The sequence below is a fragment of the Trachinotus anak genome, unplaced genomic scaffold (genome assembly GCF_046630095.1).
Source record: "Trachinotus anak isolate AG129_WGS33_773 ecotype Australia unplaced genomic scaffold, CSIRO_AGI_Tana_v1 ptg000015l, whole genome shotgun sequence".
Taxonomy (NCBI): Eukaryota; Metazoa; Chordata; class Actinopteri; order Carangiformes; family Carangidae; genus Trachinotus; species Trachinotus anak.
This window is the reverse complement of record NW_027273866.1, coordinates 10,460,057-10,477,084: the sequence shown is the minus strand read 5'-3', so window position 1 is coordinate 10,477,084 and position 17,028 is coordinate 10,460,057. Positions and strand designations below refer to the sequence as shown.

Here is a 17,028-nt window from a genome sequence, read left to right as displayed (position 1 = left end):
GCAGGTTTAAGGAATTTAGCTTACACCATGCAGTTAAGTAATAAAACTTTGATTGTCTTTGACTGTAATCTCTGCACTCCAAAAAGTATGATTAATTTGATGATAGTGTTGGGTATATTCTACATACATAAATTTAAAAAAAAAAAATGTTTGGATTATCTCATTTCAAGGATTAATTTAAAGCAGTAACCGTAAAAACAACCAAGAGAGTATGAAACACATAGAAACTGTACTGCTAAAGATCATATGAAGTCTCTTTAGCTTTTAATTTAATTATAATAATCTATGTTGATTTTGTTTTGTTTTGTTTTTTTAACTGTATTTCCTGTAGTGTTATGTTTTGCAGTGTTTTGGATGAGTCTATTGTATTTATTATGAATTTTATTCAGATACCTAATTTCCCCAACTTTCATTCAGTCTGTGATGTCTGATAGTTACACACTGGCTTTCTTGGAAACAACGACAAGCTGTCTTTGTCTTTCCGCATGAGTAAAAACACACACAATTGCATGTAATGTTATAATTGCTGTGTTCCAATCCAGTGCTCAAGACTTCAGGATTAAAAACAGGAACCTTTCACAAGAGTCTGTCTGCATGCGGAATGAGTATTTTATTTATAACCAGTTTATAAAAATAAAATACAAAATAATTTTAAAACAAAAAAGAAAAAAAAACACTGTACAAGGCATTGATATGATACAAATGATAGAATAAACATAAATAATTACAGTTATATACAATGCAAAACTCCCACTTGTTACATTCTTTCTTTGAGACTGTACAGTTACATTTCAAAACCAAGACATACATTACAACACAAAAAATATCAACCATTAAAAAAATCCCAACAATTGAAGTCAAAATGATGGATGGGCAAAATAGCAAATGCCACAATAAATAATTTATGTCAAGTACTTATAAGTTATTAACAGGTAATCTGATGTTATGACATGAGATGTGTACTAGTGCACACCAAAGCTTTCATTAGTTTCCTTCTCACCTTTCAAAATAAAACAACACAGCTTTGTTTTCGTTGGCCTATGGGTATCCGTATCCACAAATACCGGCAAGCTACACCTTCATCAGCAGGCCACTTTAAAAAAGTGACAAAGTAAATCTCATCTGGAAGGTAACACTAGTACCACAACTACACACCACTTATGTGCAATATTAATAATAATAATAATAATAGGAAAAAAAAACATAAAGAAGAAATCTGATTATCTTTTAAAACCAGCAGCACTCTTTAGTGTCTGTTCCTCCCTTCCACTGAAGCTTGTTAGCATATAAGTTAAGGTTTTACAATAATGATTTCATTTAAATAATTATTTGAATATTTTACAGGTATATATTAAAAGTCTGCACAACAGCGTTCTGAATTTTGAAAGCTTGAAATATCTTGAAACCTGTGAGCCTGAAACAGAGAAGTCGAAAGAGGGAGAATCCAATGACTGATTGCTGGCGACATGTAGAAATTTGCACGCCCCTGTTTGAGAGCATGCAGTCATCACACGAACAAACACACCTTGAACACTGCGGCCTGAAATGTTCTCATTTCCACCAATAAATGGTCCACGCAATCTCACAGAAAAAACAGGGAGCTCTCCGGCAGAAGCACAGGAGTCTGACAGCACTGATTTCAGCAGGCGACGTGCTGACCACGCTGACAGGCATGGCAGCACGTGTCAGAAACAGACAAGAGATAAGTGACAAGGAAGGCTTGGCTTGGCCCTAATAGTGGAATGATCTCCAAAACAGACAAGGCTCAGTCATCCCTCGCTATGCACAGAGGGGCAGAGAAGAGACATTAAGGCGGCTGACTGACTGAACGCTGTCTGCCTTCAGGATGAGTCATCATAGCTGCTCTGTGAGGCTGAGCGTAGGATACCTGCAGGATCTGCACGAGCACATTTTGCATCTACAAAGCCACGTGCCCGTTCAACCTCTATACACTCCCAGAGTTATCACGTTGCAAGTCAAACCACATCTGCAAAAATTTTATCAAAATATTTGGCAATGGGATTTTTCTCTTTGCTCACATGTGCAGCCATATCGTCAAGAGTGCCGTTAATCTTTCAACTTTTTTTCCCCCCCGCTATACAAACGCTTTAAACACAGCAACGTCTATTCTCCTTTTGCATTTTTCTTGTAATTCTTTTGAGCATCATGTCCTAAGCTAGTTGCACTGATAAAAAATACAGTCTATGGTTATCCAGCAACACAATCACCTCAAGTCAGTGCAGGAAGTGCAGTGAACCAGTGTCATAGATCAGATAGGAGGAGGAAAATGAACAGTGAGATGGGTCAGAGAAGATACACAGATTCACAGAAATTAAATTTGCTCACCCAGCAGGTAATGAAGTCCCCGCTAGGTTCAAATCTTCACAAGATAAATGCCCTGTAATGGGAGGTGGAATGCAGCTTTTTTTACTCAGTAGATTTTTTTTTTCCTGTCTTTTCTCTGTTGAGCATGCAAAGAGTAGCACTGGAAGGAAGCTGGAGTTAATTTATTTACAGTACGGTATCTTACAAGCAGAGGAGTGGGACGAGGTTGCGGAGGAGAGCTTCAGTGCGGAATCCTAACTAAATTAAACACAAACAATACTCTGATTCCTTTGCCTTGCGCACAAACAAAACTGCATGTCATTATATAAAAGACATTCTCCGGCGCAGGAGGAGGAAAAAAGAAAAAAGAAAAAAAAAAACATTCTTCATCATCATTTTGGTGTGAGAAATATATGTACATATGGCCTCCATGTTCAGTAACATTTGACAAAATAACGTTTGAGGTCTGAAATTCACATTTGTTCAAAGTTTTTTTTTTTATCTCAAACACTGACCTGGTGCATACAGGACAGCTAGAACGGGTTTCACTTGCAATATTTCAAATTACAAATAATAGCTACTCGGTCCTCAAGTAAACTGTTGCTCAAATTGTGTTTGATTTTACAAACAATTGTGTTGCTACCTTTTCTACATGAAAGAATACTGGTGAAAAGGGTCGTCTTATAACCGCTGGCACAAGTCTGTTTTTGGCTCCTTTTTTTTGTTTTTTGTTTTTTTTCGAATTACAGACACACTAGAGTGAATCCTCAAGCTGCCCAAAGTGCCAAGGCACAAATATCTGCTTCTGAACATTACTCATCAGTAATGTACCTTGTGTTCTTTAAGCTTACTACTGCTACTACATCTACTTACACTGAAAACACGCGCTTCGTTAACGCCTTCAGATCTAAAAGGAGTTCCGCTGTTCTCACCTGAAATTCCCTCCAAATTCCCTCTTGGCAACACAGTAGGCACAAAAAGGTGCGTGTCCTCACACACTCCACATGACTGATTGTATAAAGGATCACTGTGGAGCGATCCCTTCGATTACACATTTATAACTAATCCGAGCGACACAAAAAAACCACACATCCACGATCACACAGAGGAGGGTAGGAGTCGTAAGCGTCGCTAAGCATCAAAATAAATATCTCAATAAATACAACTGTACACAAAGTCTGGCTTTATGCATTCACACGTAGCATAAAGCAAATATTATACCCTGCCTGCAAATCTCCAAACACACAGGAGATAACTGAGTCAACCCCAGGCCAATATTTAATTAAGCTGTGATCATCTACACTGATATTCCATCAGTATAATCCAAGTGCATTAATACTGGGGATAAATAAGTTACTATATATCGTGGTGCAGGATGGTTTAAAGTTGAATAAGCAGAAAACAGATTTATTTATGTGCCCACTGGCTCCACTAACTATTGATTTATGTATTATAGAACTTCCTGCATTGGGAAGCAACTGTTTAATTTTGCAGCTACACTATTTTGCTCAACAACATTTTAACAAATCTAAAACGAGGACACTGACATAGTTTGCGTGATACATTGTCATAAAAGGGCACTCCAAGGATTCAGACTGACACTGAGGAGCCGGGGAAATAGAAGGAGAGGCAATTTTTTGGAGCTTATCGAACTGTAAGTCAGGACATCCCGGCATCTGCTGCACAGGTTTTGACCATTCTTTCTCAAATCTCAGTCCCACAAAATCTTGGAAATTCAAGACTAAATCACTAGAATACTCCTTTAAAACTGGGCACATAAATGAATGACAAACCCTGTGTGCAAATAGAAGAAGTGAAGACAACAGTGGGAAGCGGCGCGACAATTCTAAGGGTCAGACTGACAGCAAAAAACAGGGATTTGTTTCTAATTATAGAGGAAGACTCAGGTTTTTATCCTGACTGGTGTCTACCCTATCATGATTGGAGTCTTCCCACCCTCTGCTGGGGCAGCATAACCCGGTGGGCAACTATCTGCTCAGCTTGCTGGAGCACTTGCCCTCTCGGCTGCAGCCTTTTCCCCTGGACAGGTGGAAGGGGCCCGTGCGTGCCTGGCGGCTGCAGCAGGACTCCTGGTGGTGGGGGTAGAAGCGGCGCGGAGGCGGCGAGCCCGAAAAGCTGGGAGGCGAGCGGCTGCGGCCGAGGCAGCCCCCTCCCACGCCGCCACGGTGCTCGTGGCGGGAGGGCGAGGAGCTGACGGAGCGCTGCAGGGAGGAGGAGCTGCGTGGCGAGGCGCTAGAGCTGCGGTGGTGGTGCGGAGAGCTCGTCAGGCTGCAGATGCCCATCCTGGAGCCCCCGTGCTGGGCTGAGGAGCGATGGTGAAGGGGGGAGCCACGGGAACCGTGCATCAGCTGAGCAAGGCATGTCAGCAGGTCTGAGTCACTGGTGCTGCCAGCTCGGATGCGGTAACGCCTAAGCCTAAGTGGGTACAAAAAGCAAGGCAGGGTATGAAAAACAGCCAGGTCATATATTTCAAAGCAAACAGGAATCAGTGTGACAGATTATATTTCCCGTCAAGATTTAATAAGAGGACCAGTCTCTCTCTCTCTCATATCTGCATGCTGGTAGCTTCCCCTGCTTCCAGACTTTATGCTGAATCAAGTTAATCTGGCTCTTACTTCATATTTAGCACAAACATGAGTGGTTTAAAAAAAATCATAAGAATAAATAGTGTGTCTTCATGCTCTGTCCTTCATGCTTTTTATAATAATTGTTTTTCAGGACAATAATGGTTGGATTAATTATTGGATGAAATTACCTGCCCTCCACTGTGGGGCGGCAAGGTGGCTTTCCGGGGGGTGGGCGGGGCAGGAATTGAGAGGCCAGCTGCTCAGCTGAAGAGGCTGAATGAACGGGTCGCGGGATCCTACTCTTGCGGGACAGAGGGCTGGAGGAGGAGGAGAGGGACGGAGCATCGTCTCCCTGGCGGTCAGAGCGGGAGCCCATGAGAGAGTCCTCATCCTGGGAGCGGTCAGAGGTGGAGGACAGAGGGTCCCTTGCGAGGGAAGCCACCATAGGGCCACGCCTATCAGAGAGGGACGGCGAGGCAGTGGGAGAGGGGACGGGACCCTGGTGGCTGGCTTTCTTCTGCAGGAGTTTCTCCTTGGCAGACCCGGGAGTTGGGAGCTCCAGCAGGCTGGAGGGCTCCAGCACAGGGATGCGACTTTGCCTGCGGCTGGGGTCCTTACGGGGGGCAGCCGGGGAGGAGGAGGCTGGGCCACTAGTCTGATCTGGGGCCTGGTTGACCTTTCCACTCTCCTCCCCTCGTAGTTGAGGCTCGGTGGCACAGGGAGTGGGGCCAGAGTCATTCTCAGGGTCTTTCAGCCTGGGGAAAGCTCCATTACTTAAATCCCCTTGGCCAATAACGTGAGGGGAAAAGAGCCCATTGGCAAAAACAGGACTGTGAGGGGAGCGAGGTGAGCGAGGGGAACGTGGAGAGCGAGGGGAGTGTGGAGAGGAGGGCGAGCGTGGAGGAGGTGAGCGTGGAGAGCGGGGGGAGCGCGGGGAAGACACGCGGCTTGGCACAGGGCTTTGAGCTTTGGTGTAGCTGTCTCCATTGACCAACGTCTCAGCCAGGGGGTCTGTGGGCGTCCCTGGATGGGTGGGCACATGGTCCTTGGGGAAGGTGGCGTCCACCGCGTGCTCCTGCACCTGCTGAGTGTCAGCTTCAGCCTCACCACGCCTCTCCAGCAGGAGGCACTGTGGAGCACTGTCTGATCCTGACTGGGAGGACAGCCCAGAGGGACGCTGAGCTGTCAACTGGAGGGGAGGGGGAGGTGAAGACATGGGAGGGAAGAGAAAGACACACAGGTGTTACTTAAAAAATAAACCCCACTAAAAATGGGAATAATATTCGATTTGTCAAAGGCCTGTTGCTGATAGACTACAACATGTCGAGTTGTGCTGTAGTTCTGTAGCAAGAGCCTGATGCAGATGTGTGAAAAGAGAAGAATTTTATAATATGGCGTAATAAATGGTGATTAGTTTGGCAACAGCATGCAATACCATAGCTACCATTATCAGACCGAAACACACAAGTGCTATGGCAGTGTCAGTCAAGCTGTGAGTACTAAACCGGCAAGTAGGACAGGAAACGTTCACGCAACTTCGCAGGGGGCTTCAGCGAAGAGAGGGTGAGGAACAAATACAGGGAGAGAGAGAGAAAGAGAAAGATAGAGAGGACAAAGACGATCTGAAACAAAAGAGACCATGCAACCTGTAGTCATGACTCGACATTCCAAACACACATGCCACAATCAGACAAACACACACCCCTATTCAGATCACAAGAACACATGTCCAGACACAAGGACACATCTGACCCATGCTCTGTCTGGCCTGCACAATGCCCTTCATGGTCTCTGGAGAGAGCTGCCTGACAACAAACACAATAAGCAAGCCAGCTGAACAAAGAAGCCGAAACAAGCAACTTAAACAAAAAAAAGAAAATGAGAGAACAAAAATGTTGACAGCTGGTGTGTCGCTACGAATGTAGAGGAGGATGAATGGAGGTCTGCTTTTTATCGTGATGGGCTCATCACCTGCTGAAGCTGGGCACGTGTGATGCGTATGACAGAGGGAAACTTGGCGTTGGCAGCACCCGCCGGGATGGGAGGCAGTTTCCTACGACTGGGCGAACGGGTGCCGGGGGCGGGGTTTGGTGGTAGTGGAAGGGAGGCATGGCAGGAGGAGGAAGAAGAGGGGCGCTCCTGCTGCTGCTGGTCGACAGACAGGCTGCGCCTCATGCCCGGTGGGTGGCGCTGGTGCAGCGGGTCCGACAGGGTGGTCAGGAGGGTGTGAGGGCTGGGAGAGCGCAGAGGGATGGGGCTGGATGTCCGCACCGCAACTTCCTCAGGCAGGGACGGAGGAGAGGTGGGGAGCTAAGAGAGGGGAAGGAGAGAAGCGGGAGGTGGAGAGAGGAGGGGTTGTGAGTTTGGTGAGGGAGTGAGAAGATGGAGGAAGTACGGTGGGAATGCTGCGAGGCTGGTTGCACCGGTTGGGAGCACGACGCATCTGTTTTTTGTTTATTTTCCAGGTAAAGCGACGGGAGGATCATAAAGATAATTCAGGGGATGATTTTAGGCTAGAGGAGGAAGAAGGAGGTGAGGAAGGTAGTTCTTGGGAAGGCAGGGTACATTTTCACCTTGGAGGTAGTAGTTCTGGTTGTAGGAGAGAGTGAGCGCACAGTTATTCCTCTTGTTGTGAAAAAAAACTCTACAATTTAAGTAAAAGCGATTTATGTTCAACTTGTAGTAGACTTGTGGAATTGGACTCAATGGGCTGGTGGAAGGTTATGAATAGCAAAGGAGCAAAAAAAGTAATTTCAACTAAGCAAACCAAAATATATTCTGGAAAGAAATCATTCAATTTGTAAAGTAAATAAAACCAACTAAACACATTGGAAATGTCTCCAAATAAGACAAAACTATGCATGACTTCTACAGCAAATCATAGTGCATTTGAAAGACATAAGCTCTCCCTTTTCTCCATGCTGTGATGTGATCAAAGCTCTGCAGTTGTGTCACAGATATCTTCTAGTAACAGATATACACTAGTGAAGAAGCGAGCAAATGAAAAGCAGTAACATTTAGCTTCAAACTACAGCAAGATGCAGCTGGTGGAGCTCTGATTGTTGTATGATATTAGCATTAACGTTCTATAGCTAGAACTCTGACTCTGTGCAGCTTTTTAACTTTGTAAAACGCTGACTACAGTCAGTATCATGTATGCCATGTTGTAAGATGACCTTCAAATGAAAGGGCTTACCTGAGTGAGCACTCCCTCGGCCAGAGCTTCAGCTGGGCTGGTTGGTGTGACGGGGGGCAGAGCCCCTGCAGGGCCCACGCTAAGCTCCAACTTGTCCACTTTTGCACTTCCCTTGGAGGAAGATGTGCTTTCTTGTTTAGCTTTGCCAGAATTCGGGCTTGGGCTACCCTTTTCCCAGCCAGGGGACTGTTCCCCTGGCTGGAGCACCTCCGGTTCCTCATCCTCCTCTGAGGGGCTGGTGGTAACCTTAGGTCCTGGGGAGCCACTGGGCCGCTCCACCATTACCCACTCCCTTGAGTCAAAGTCATGCCTCCCAGAGCTCAAATTGAGGGCCACAAAGCCCCCGCTGCTTGCTGCCCCCTCTCCCTGCTCCAGAGATCCAGGGGATGCTGGCTTAGGAGAACCACCACCAGACCGGAACTCTTCATCGTAGTGCCAGACCCTATCGGGACGCTCCCCGGCAGGTACAGTTTGACCCTGAGTTACTGGGATGATTGCAGCTCCATTAGCCTCCTTGTCATGGTGCTGGGTGCCGGACTGCTGCTTTGCTGAGCTGAACACGAGACAGATGGAAACAATCAGGTCTCTACTCTATCCTAAGGAAAGATCTGGAAAAAATTTTTTGAAAAAAGATACTGATAGACCTACCAGGCCTCCAGGAAGCGCTCTGGACTGGGCTTTGACTCTAGGCCAAGTCTCCTCTCCAGTTCAAAGCTGTGGATGTTGCGCAGCTTCCTCAGCATAGGGCCGTCACGGTCCGAAGCCATGACCTCAGAGTGTAGTTTGACTGGGGAACCCAGACTTGGCCCAGCGTAGGGGCTCTGGTGTCCTTGGTTGCCCTGGTTGTTGCTGTGTTCCTCCTCCGCCGCCTGTGGGAACCAGTCAGTGTTTGTAACTTATTTAGCAAAGAAATAAATGACTTTCGCCCAAGCTATTAATTATCTTCAGATCACTTCAGTGTATGAAAAACATTTATCAATGTACAGAAACTATAGTCTGTGAGTTCACTTGTAGTCTACCTTCCAGACCGCCGTCCTGATGCGGTTACGGTTGCGGTCCAGCTCCTCCCAGACATCAGCCTCCTGGTTGCGGTGCGGGTGGAGGGGAGATCCAGGCAGGCGCTCGGGAGCGGGGTTGTTCTCCACGTCGCTGAGCTGCTCATCCTGCAAAACCTCGTCTGTGTTTTCCCTCATCATGTCGCCAGGTATCAGGGAGGCATTCGCCATGCTGGAACAAAATGAAGTACACACATTATACCACATCTGAGACTATAAAAAATAACCACCCTGAGGCTAGTGTATAATTTCAAGCACAGTTGGAGTTTGGTCATTTCACTGAGAAAATAAATAACCTATAAAAACGTTTTTTCTCAGGTGCTCTGGTGTTAAACAGAAACAAAATCCCTCCTGAATTAACTCCACTAAAAGGGGATTACTTCAACCAAACGTACCCCATATGTGCCGGGGTGAGGCGGGTGTGATGCTGTGGTGTTGTGGCACTGGCACTGATTGTCAAGGTGCCATCTGTGCCAGTCCGCTCCCAGTCGTAGGGGTCATTCTCCACGACATTGTAGGTTTTCATACTGTTGTCAAACACTGACATCAGCAGCTGTAACAAAACAATGATACATTATTAACCTTTTTGTGATTTTTTTAAAAATTATTCAGGACAATTTACAGAAAATGGGGTTTAAACTTCAAGTAGCTCCAGTCAGGCACATTTTGGGTTGGTCTCTCTGGCGGATCAACTTGAGCAGACCTTTCTAAGGCATGTACTGTACTGTAATTTTTTAACAGGGGAAATATAGCACTATATTATCACTTGCTGAAACCATCACTTTTATGTAAGATCTGCAGAATTAAATCCAAATTAGTCACCTGGTAATCAGGCTTGGTGAAGTAGTCCAGGGTGGAGATGTGTTCCAAAAACACACCGAACTCTGCCGGCAGATGTTTGAGCATCAGACGATGGTCGTAAGTGTCCTTCAGCTTCCCCACATGTTCCTGGGAGTGAATACACACATAAACACACACCTGTCACATCTCATCACTCAAAGCTAGCTCAACAAGGCTGTCTAGTCTCAAGGAAGGACAGCAGTCATTGATTGCCCTTACTTTGTCCTTGATCTTCCTCCATGGCAACTGACCGACCAGAAACTCCACCAGCATGTAGAAAAGGGACCAAAGGTCATCATGCCGACCCATCTCCTGCAGAATCACAACAGCACAGAGTTCATATTCATCATTAATATTTGATCATTGACAAATCATGGCAAAAAAGTCGTAGGATATCGTACATAAACAGGCAGTTGTGGGGCAGCATCACGGATTACACAAGAGCTCTAGCACAGAGTGTACAGATACTGACCTTATTCTTGTGTGCATTGACAGATGCGTAGCGGACTGTTCCCCTGAACCCTGCTACTGGACGGGGCTGGACAAACAAAAACAGATGCTGCCATCAAATCCTAATACAGGCATATTGTGCAACAATGTTTATGCTTAAATCCAAACCAGATCTACAGAGTTTCAGTGACAAATAAACACAAAGTGACATCTTTCATGTTACACACAATAATTTGATAAATAAATATTGATAAGGCCAGCTTTAAACTGTGTATACTTACAGGTCGGACCTCCTGGCAAGAGTTGGTGAACTGGCGAGCTAAACCAAAGTCCAGCATGTAGCAGGTACGACAGGTACTGGGGAAGCGGCCCATGGCGAAATTGGACTGCAGGCAAAGAGGCAAAGGTTAAAAGAGATCGAATAGGTGTTCAATGCAATTGCAATAATATTAACATACATGGAAATTCAGAGGAATTAATGTGTTCCTATGGTGGAATCAAATTTGATGAAACAGCTCAGAGGACAGATGATATTTACTTTCTGTTGCATTTTGGGCATTTAGCCAGCGCTCACAGTGAGTCAGTCAAAAAAGCAAAATACTGAATCAGCAACAATACTGGCAGGCAATAATAAAAAGAGCAAGGGTCACAAACACTACTCAGACTACAGAAATAAAAATATTCCCCTGTTCCTGGAATATACGGAGGGATCGTAAGAGCTAAGTAATGAAATAAGACGCAAGCAGAAAATATCCTCTGCTGCAGCCAGCGTCCTGTGACTCACCGGTTTGATGTCACGGTGCAGGAAGCCAACCGAGTGGATGCTCTCTATGGCTTCCAGGATCTGGCGACCCAGACGCAGTGTGGTGCTGATGCTGAATGTACCCCTGGTCATACTCCTCCTCAGGTCGGCCAGGTTACGACCCTGAGAGATGAATTTCAAGATCTGTTAGTCCAAAGGCTTGCACAGTTCTCCTACATCAATAAATATGATTAAAAAAAGGAAGAAAAGGAAGGCTAGAATACAAATTTATCTAGTCTAGTCTTTTTGCTTCAACACAATATATAGAAAACTATTTTAACAGAACAAAAGAAAACACTTATAAAAAGGTTTTACTGACTGAAACGTTTGACAGCCCAATGTGCTGAGTGGACGTAAAGCTTGGTGAGAAAAAATAAATACAGCTGCACCCATCATCTATAATCAAAAATATGATGTGGTTGAGAGTCAGTGCAGAACACATAAATGCACCATTCCTGTGGGCACGGTTGCACAAAATGACCACCAGACCACACTCTGAAAACACTTCAAATGCGGAGACTGTATTTGTGAATTTACAAGGATGGCTTGGGAATCCCAGCCTCATCTGCTGCATGCAATAACTGAAACTAATTTGATGCCTCTGTAGTTCACAGCAGGTGACATCGTATGTGAACAGCCTGCAGTGGTGCTGCCTGATTTTCTACACCAAGAATGTTGCTGTTAGTGTTTTTCTTTTTTTCCTTGATGCTCTGTTCCACAGTCTGTTTCATACAACTTACGAGTGAACGAGCTTGTATATGTTATATGTTATTTTTCATATTTAAATGATCTAATACAGTATTCTAATAATACATTATCTGTAGTTTCTATTTAACTTTTTTAAAATCCTATTTATGAGATCATTTTTATAATGTCACAGTTTCTTTTATATATTGTCTCAATGCCTTAAATGTCTTATGTGACGCACTTTGAATTACCTTGTTGTTGAAAGTCACGAAACAAATAAACTTGCCTTGTCGTGTCGAATGTTTTGCTCATTAATCATTTAGTTTAGAAAATGTATGATGGCTCTATTCTGAGAAATTTTGGGCATGTTTGGACAGTCTAAAAACCCAGAGATATTCAACATCCAATTGTATGAAAAAAATTGCTTGATGAATGAGTGATTAATCAGTGAATAATCTGACTGATTTTTGGCTAATGAAATTGTTTCAGGCCTAATTTTATGTGTTACACTGAGATTGAAAAATCAGCTAAAAATTAGTGCTTCTGAGCCTTTAAGTCTTCTGCATTAAGACCAACCTGAAGCTCCATCACCACATAGTTAAAGCGGTCATTACGGCCACATCCCACAAAGCGACACACGTGGTCTTTACCTGGGAAATAAAAGAGGAGAAGATAGTTTCAGGATACTTTCATCAGAGTAGATGAGATCACTTCAGAGTCACTTGACATCATTTGATTGGAAGACGCAGTCTGCTGTGTGACTCAGGATGATATGTTTTCATATTTCGCTGCCCTTCCCTCTCCAACTACTGTAGCTCTCTGCCCTCCCATCCCCAGCTTCTCTGTGCAGCTACCCTGCTGATTTATAGGCTATAGTGCGAGACACAGTGTCTACACATATGCGTGAATGCCTTGTGTGTCTGGTCTCAGTGGACATTGCTGCACCGGCAGCTTGGCTGCAGCCACACCCCAAAGCCCTTCAGCACGTAGTAAATGCAAACAGTTACACTGACAGAACCTCAATGTTAAAAACACAGCTTTTTAGAATGCCTACTTTCACCAACTTCTAATACAATAAACCGAAGTAATCTACCGAAAGGATCCAAAACAAAAACTAAAATAAGCTATTATTAACTCGATATGACCCATTAGTTTTCTTATGAGGCCGTGTGTCGATGTTTACTTTTTACAGCTGGGCGGGTCAGCAGTGTTTTGGGGGGGCTGGAGTTCAGCCCATCTCAAGTTACATGCTGGTTTCTTTAGGAAGCAACAGAACCATGATGCCCCAGGCCACAGCCATTAGAAAGCAAACATGATCCCAGCCCATTGATTTTCCCCTCAGAGGGGAGACAGAAAAAAGGCACCGTGGTTAAAAGGCAGGAAGGAAGAGGGGAGGGAAAGGACGCTGTTAAAAAAAGAGAGAAAGGAGTAAAACTACACAACCCCCCTGAAGGAGCTCTTCTGTGCCGATCCAGTTTCTCTGCTGTGAGAGATTGGGAGTGTCCACCAACACAAATATAAACTTCCTCTGATACGAGCAGTCTGCCTCATTTGTTACTGTCATCGGAAACTTTTACAACAAAACTACCAAGACGTAAACCACCATTACAACATGAGATGTGAAGCGCAGAGTGAATGATCTGCTGCTCCTGCTGAATGATGGGGCGTTTTGCACCGCAGACACTGAACTGAACTGTGTTTTTGGATGAGTCAGATGATCTATATGTGGTCTCAGAGGGAGAGATTATCCTAACACTGCATTTTCTACAATCACAACATTTGCTGCTTCGTCTCATGTTTTTTTTTTTTTTTTTTTTAAATAATCCAAGAGAAATTATTGACTGAAATGTTTCACTTGTTTTTCTGCCAAGAATGTTAATGACACTGAGGATCTTCTTCTGGGGCAACTCAATAGGTCACCGTGCCAGAGAGGATCAATCAGTTCCAGAAATGTAATCAAATCCACTGAATCCATTTCGACTCACCCTGGAGCTTCTTGAGCACGGCGACCTCCATCTTGAGCACCTGTTTGGGCTGCTGGGCCGACTCCACCTTCAGCGCCACACTGACCCGTGTCAGCAGGTCCACCGCCTCGTAGATCTCGCCAAACCCTCCACCCCCGATCTTCTTCAACTAGAACGAGGTGATGAAACACTGCTTAAGAACTTATGATGAAAAATATATATTTACAGACTGTGTGTGCACATGGGCGGTGAGATGTTTATAAAACATGGGAAAATTAACAAGAGGAGAGTTTGCTCCCTGCTCTGGGAGGTCAGGGGTCAAGGTCAGCAACAAATCAGCTTTCATGGAGTTGGTGCGGACTCTTCACAATAAAACAGACTTTCCACAATAAAACCTGGAACAGCCTTTGAGAAATGTTATAAGAAATTTATTTTTCTTTATAAAAAATTTAGTGAGGTTTGATAGCAGCAGCAATATACTGTAAAATCACTCCAGCATCTTCCATTAAAGCACTGCCACCATGGTGATATGTGCATGAAGGAGAAAATGGAAATTAAAACCATGTGATATCAACATGAAACTAATTTCAGCACTGTGTCTATGCATATGTACGATGCTCTGTAACCACTGTACTGTAGTAAGGCAAAGCAGTATCTACCATCAGGTGCTAACATGCAGCAGTGCAAGGTCAGGAGAGGCGAACCAGGCAAATGCTCGTGGCCCCAAAAGGAAAAGGGGCCCCCGACTGCCCCTCATATCGGCACATTTTGCAATGACAAATATAAACATCCTTAAACCTCCCAAAAAACACTATACTGTGCACTGCTGCTGCCCCAAAACCCCCCTGGGTGGGGGCCCTGATGATGTGCGCTGTAGCGAGCCTCCACCAATTGCCTGCATGTGAGGCATTCGGGGAACATCTGTAAATTGTAGTCTCTAACCACAGTGTGCATATGAGGTGTTTAGGGGCACATCCGTAAATCGATGCCTGGGGCCCTCCAGAATGTAGGATCACCAGTGCTAACATGCTCACAATGCTGAACAACAAGCTGTCCGGTATGTACAGAATCGTTTTTCTAAGTTTTTTTATTCATTTATTTTTCTGGGAAGGAAAAAAAATAGAAAATGAATGCCTCACTTGCCTCTTGGGGGTTGGCTTTTCAGGACTTCTGTAAAGGTCAGGTATTTACGAAACTTATTTTTTTGGTTACCTGAAAAGGTGCTTGGTAATTAGTTAGGCAGTTTTTACCAAGCTCACATCTTCATGTTACTCTTTTAAATTTCCCCCAACAGCTCTTCCCACTCACTGTCACTGCACAGTACTACGAGAGCTTTAATTTCCCCTAAGCTCCCACGTGTCCTTCACTGTCCTCCATACACACACACACTCTGATTCTTGTGTCGCACTAGGAGCTAAAGTCGTAGGATTAGCTGCAGCATTCTTATGTAACTCAGCTCCTTAGAAGACAGGAAGTGGTGCCAGGCTGCCAGTTAGGAATAACAGCCTCACATGGCACCCAGGCTGGAACAGCAGTGAGAGACACGGGCCCTCGGGGAACACAGTGCAGTGTGCTACTGCTGCCTATAGCACACTGCACTGCCACAAATAGCCATACAGTCTATTTTTGGATCTCCCATACTGCAGCAGCACTACCTGGACAAAGAGACATGACCCCAAACTGTCCAAGCCACAGGTGAGATCCTTTAGAATAAAAGGGGAGGACTCATAGGCAGGGGAGATCATTGTCTGATGAACAAAGAGTTGTTGTTTGTGGGACAGAGGGTGAGCTAGGGACAGGCAGTGACGGGGCTCAACAAACACACCGCCTATTGTCATGTTGACATGTCGCTTACCACTTTCCATCGTTCCTTGACCAGGGAGAGCACGCTTAGGATGTCAGCTTGCTCCACTCCCCCGCTCATCCCGTCTGCGGACCAGGGACGCTGTCCTCACTGCTTCCCCCTCAACCAGCAGCCTCAGACTGGGCCAGACATTTGGGCCTTGATGGAGAACCCTGCAGAAGTCCAAGAGAGACAAAACTGTCAGAAACTGACGGAGGGATGAAGTTGGATTCTGGTTATTTTGGATAATCTGCACAACATGATAAAACTTCAGCATCTTGAGGAGGTTGCATTCTGTCCTATAGGCCAACAGCTCTGTTTTTCTAGGCCTGCTTGAATCACATGTGAAAGGTTGAAAGTCTGCCCAGTTAAGAGACAAAGTTAAACCCCTGGCTTAATGTCTGGAGCTTTCCTGATACTTGACCACCGCTGCAGCTGCCACACCTGCTGCCAGCAGCTGTCTTTTTAAACAAATTCACAGCACCAACTCGCAGGCAGAGTCCTGCATCTTAAATTACAAAAGGCTTCGTCTTGGTATCATTTTTCCCCGACCATTCATCTTCCGTTTATGACAGCCAAGGAGCAGGCCTTGCAAATGAAGTTTTATAAGTGTCATCAGATATAATGAGACTGTTTAATCTGCCTAATTTTGCATTAAGATGACTCACCATTCAGCTGTGGTTGTGTGATATGACAGACCAAAAAAATACAGCCATCAAGCCATCAAGTCTGCAGTTTAGGGCTGCAACTGATTATTGCTTTTAAATAATCTGATAAAAAAAAAATTAGTTCAGTGACTACTCTATATAAAGTCCCACACAAGTGAAAAATTCCATAAATCACAATTTCGACAGCAGTGGATCTTTGGCATTTTTGCCTAAAACCAGACTTGAACAATGAATCAATTATCAAATTTGTTGATCATTAGCTAACTGTTGATCCACTAGTTTATTAATTGAGAAATCATTTCAGCTATACATGTTGATAATTTGTTAATAAGTGACTTTAGGTCCAGGTTCTCTGCAGGTTTTTCCAGAGGGTAAATGAATCAGAGAGCTAAACAGACAAGTGTCCTACTGGAGAGTACACACCTGCCACAGGATTAAGAAAAATGGAAATAATAATAAATCACGACAAAATTTTTTATTAACCATTAATGAAGCTATTTCTGACAACAATCCAATGCTTGATGAAAAGAGACTATTGCCATGTAGCACAAGCTTCCTTTACATCTAGGCTGCCTGTGCAACAACAAGATTCCCCTGTAAAGGCTGTATC

The 17,028-nt window shown here is 44.6% G+C and overlaps 1 protein-coding gene and 1 long non-coding RNA gene across 3 annotated transcripts; one reads left to right on the top strand and one right to left on the bottom strand.

Annotated features, from left to right (window-relative positions):
- Positions 1-585: 585 nt before the first annotated feature.
- On the bottom strand, positions 586-15,901 carry ttbk2a (tau tubulin kinase 2a). 2 transcript variants are annotated; one of them, XM_071498686.1, is made up of 15 exons: positions 15,763-15,901; positions 13,929-14,076; positions 12,520-12,593; positions 11,239-11,379; positions 10,736-10,840; positions 10,477-10,542; positions 10,224-10,316; positions 9,987-10,112; positions 9,560-9,717; positions 9,129-9,336; positions 8,758-8,978; positions 8,110-8,662; positions 6,885-7,223; positions 5,102-6,102; positions 586-4,761 (listed from the first exon to the last, which is right to left on the bottom strand). In XM_071498686.1, the coding sequence occupies exons 1-15, from the start codon at positions 15,829-15,831 to the stop codon at positions 4,314-4,316; spliced, it is 3,750 nt and encodes a 1,249-aa protein (XP_071354787.1). In that variant the 5' UTR covers positions 15,832-15,901; the 3' UTR covers positions 586-4,313. The 2 variants fall into 2 exon arrangements, with proteins under 2 accessions (XP_071354787.1, XP_071354788.1); XM_071498687.1 differs by lacking the exon at positions 6,885-7,223.
- On the top strand, positions 15,435-17,026 carry LOC139633183 (uncharacterized). Its single transcript, XR_011693702.1, has 2 exons — positions 15,435-15,602; positions 15,787-17,026. It is a non-coding gene; the product is annotated as an uncharacterized lncRNA (long non-coding RNA).
- The last annotated feature ends 2 nt before the right edge of the window (positions 17,027-17,028 follow it).

What these genes read in the sequence shown, in the direction of transcription:
- ttbk2a (XM_071498686.1), bottom strand. Translation starts at nt 15,831, where the DNA reads ATGAGCGGGGGAGTGGAGCAAGCTGACATCCTAAGCGTGCTCTCCCTG. An exon ending in CTTGCCAGGAGGTCCGACCT is followed by an intron (nt 10,543 to 10,735) that starts GTAAGTATACAC and finishes TTGTTTGTCCAG; the next exon opens with CCCCGTCCAGTAGCAGGGTT. An exon ending in GGAGGAAGATCAAGGACAAA is followed by an intron (nt 10,113 to 10,223) that starts GTAAGGGCAATC and finishes ATTCACTCCCAG; the next exon opens with GAACATGTGGGGAAGCTGAA.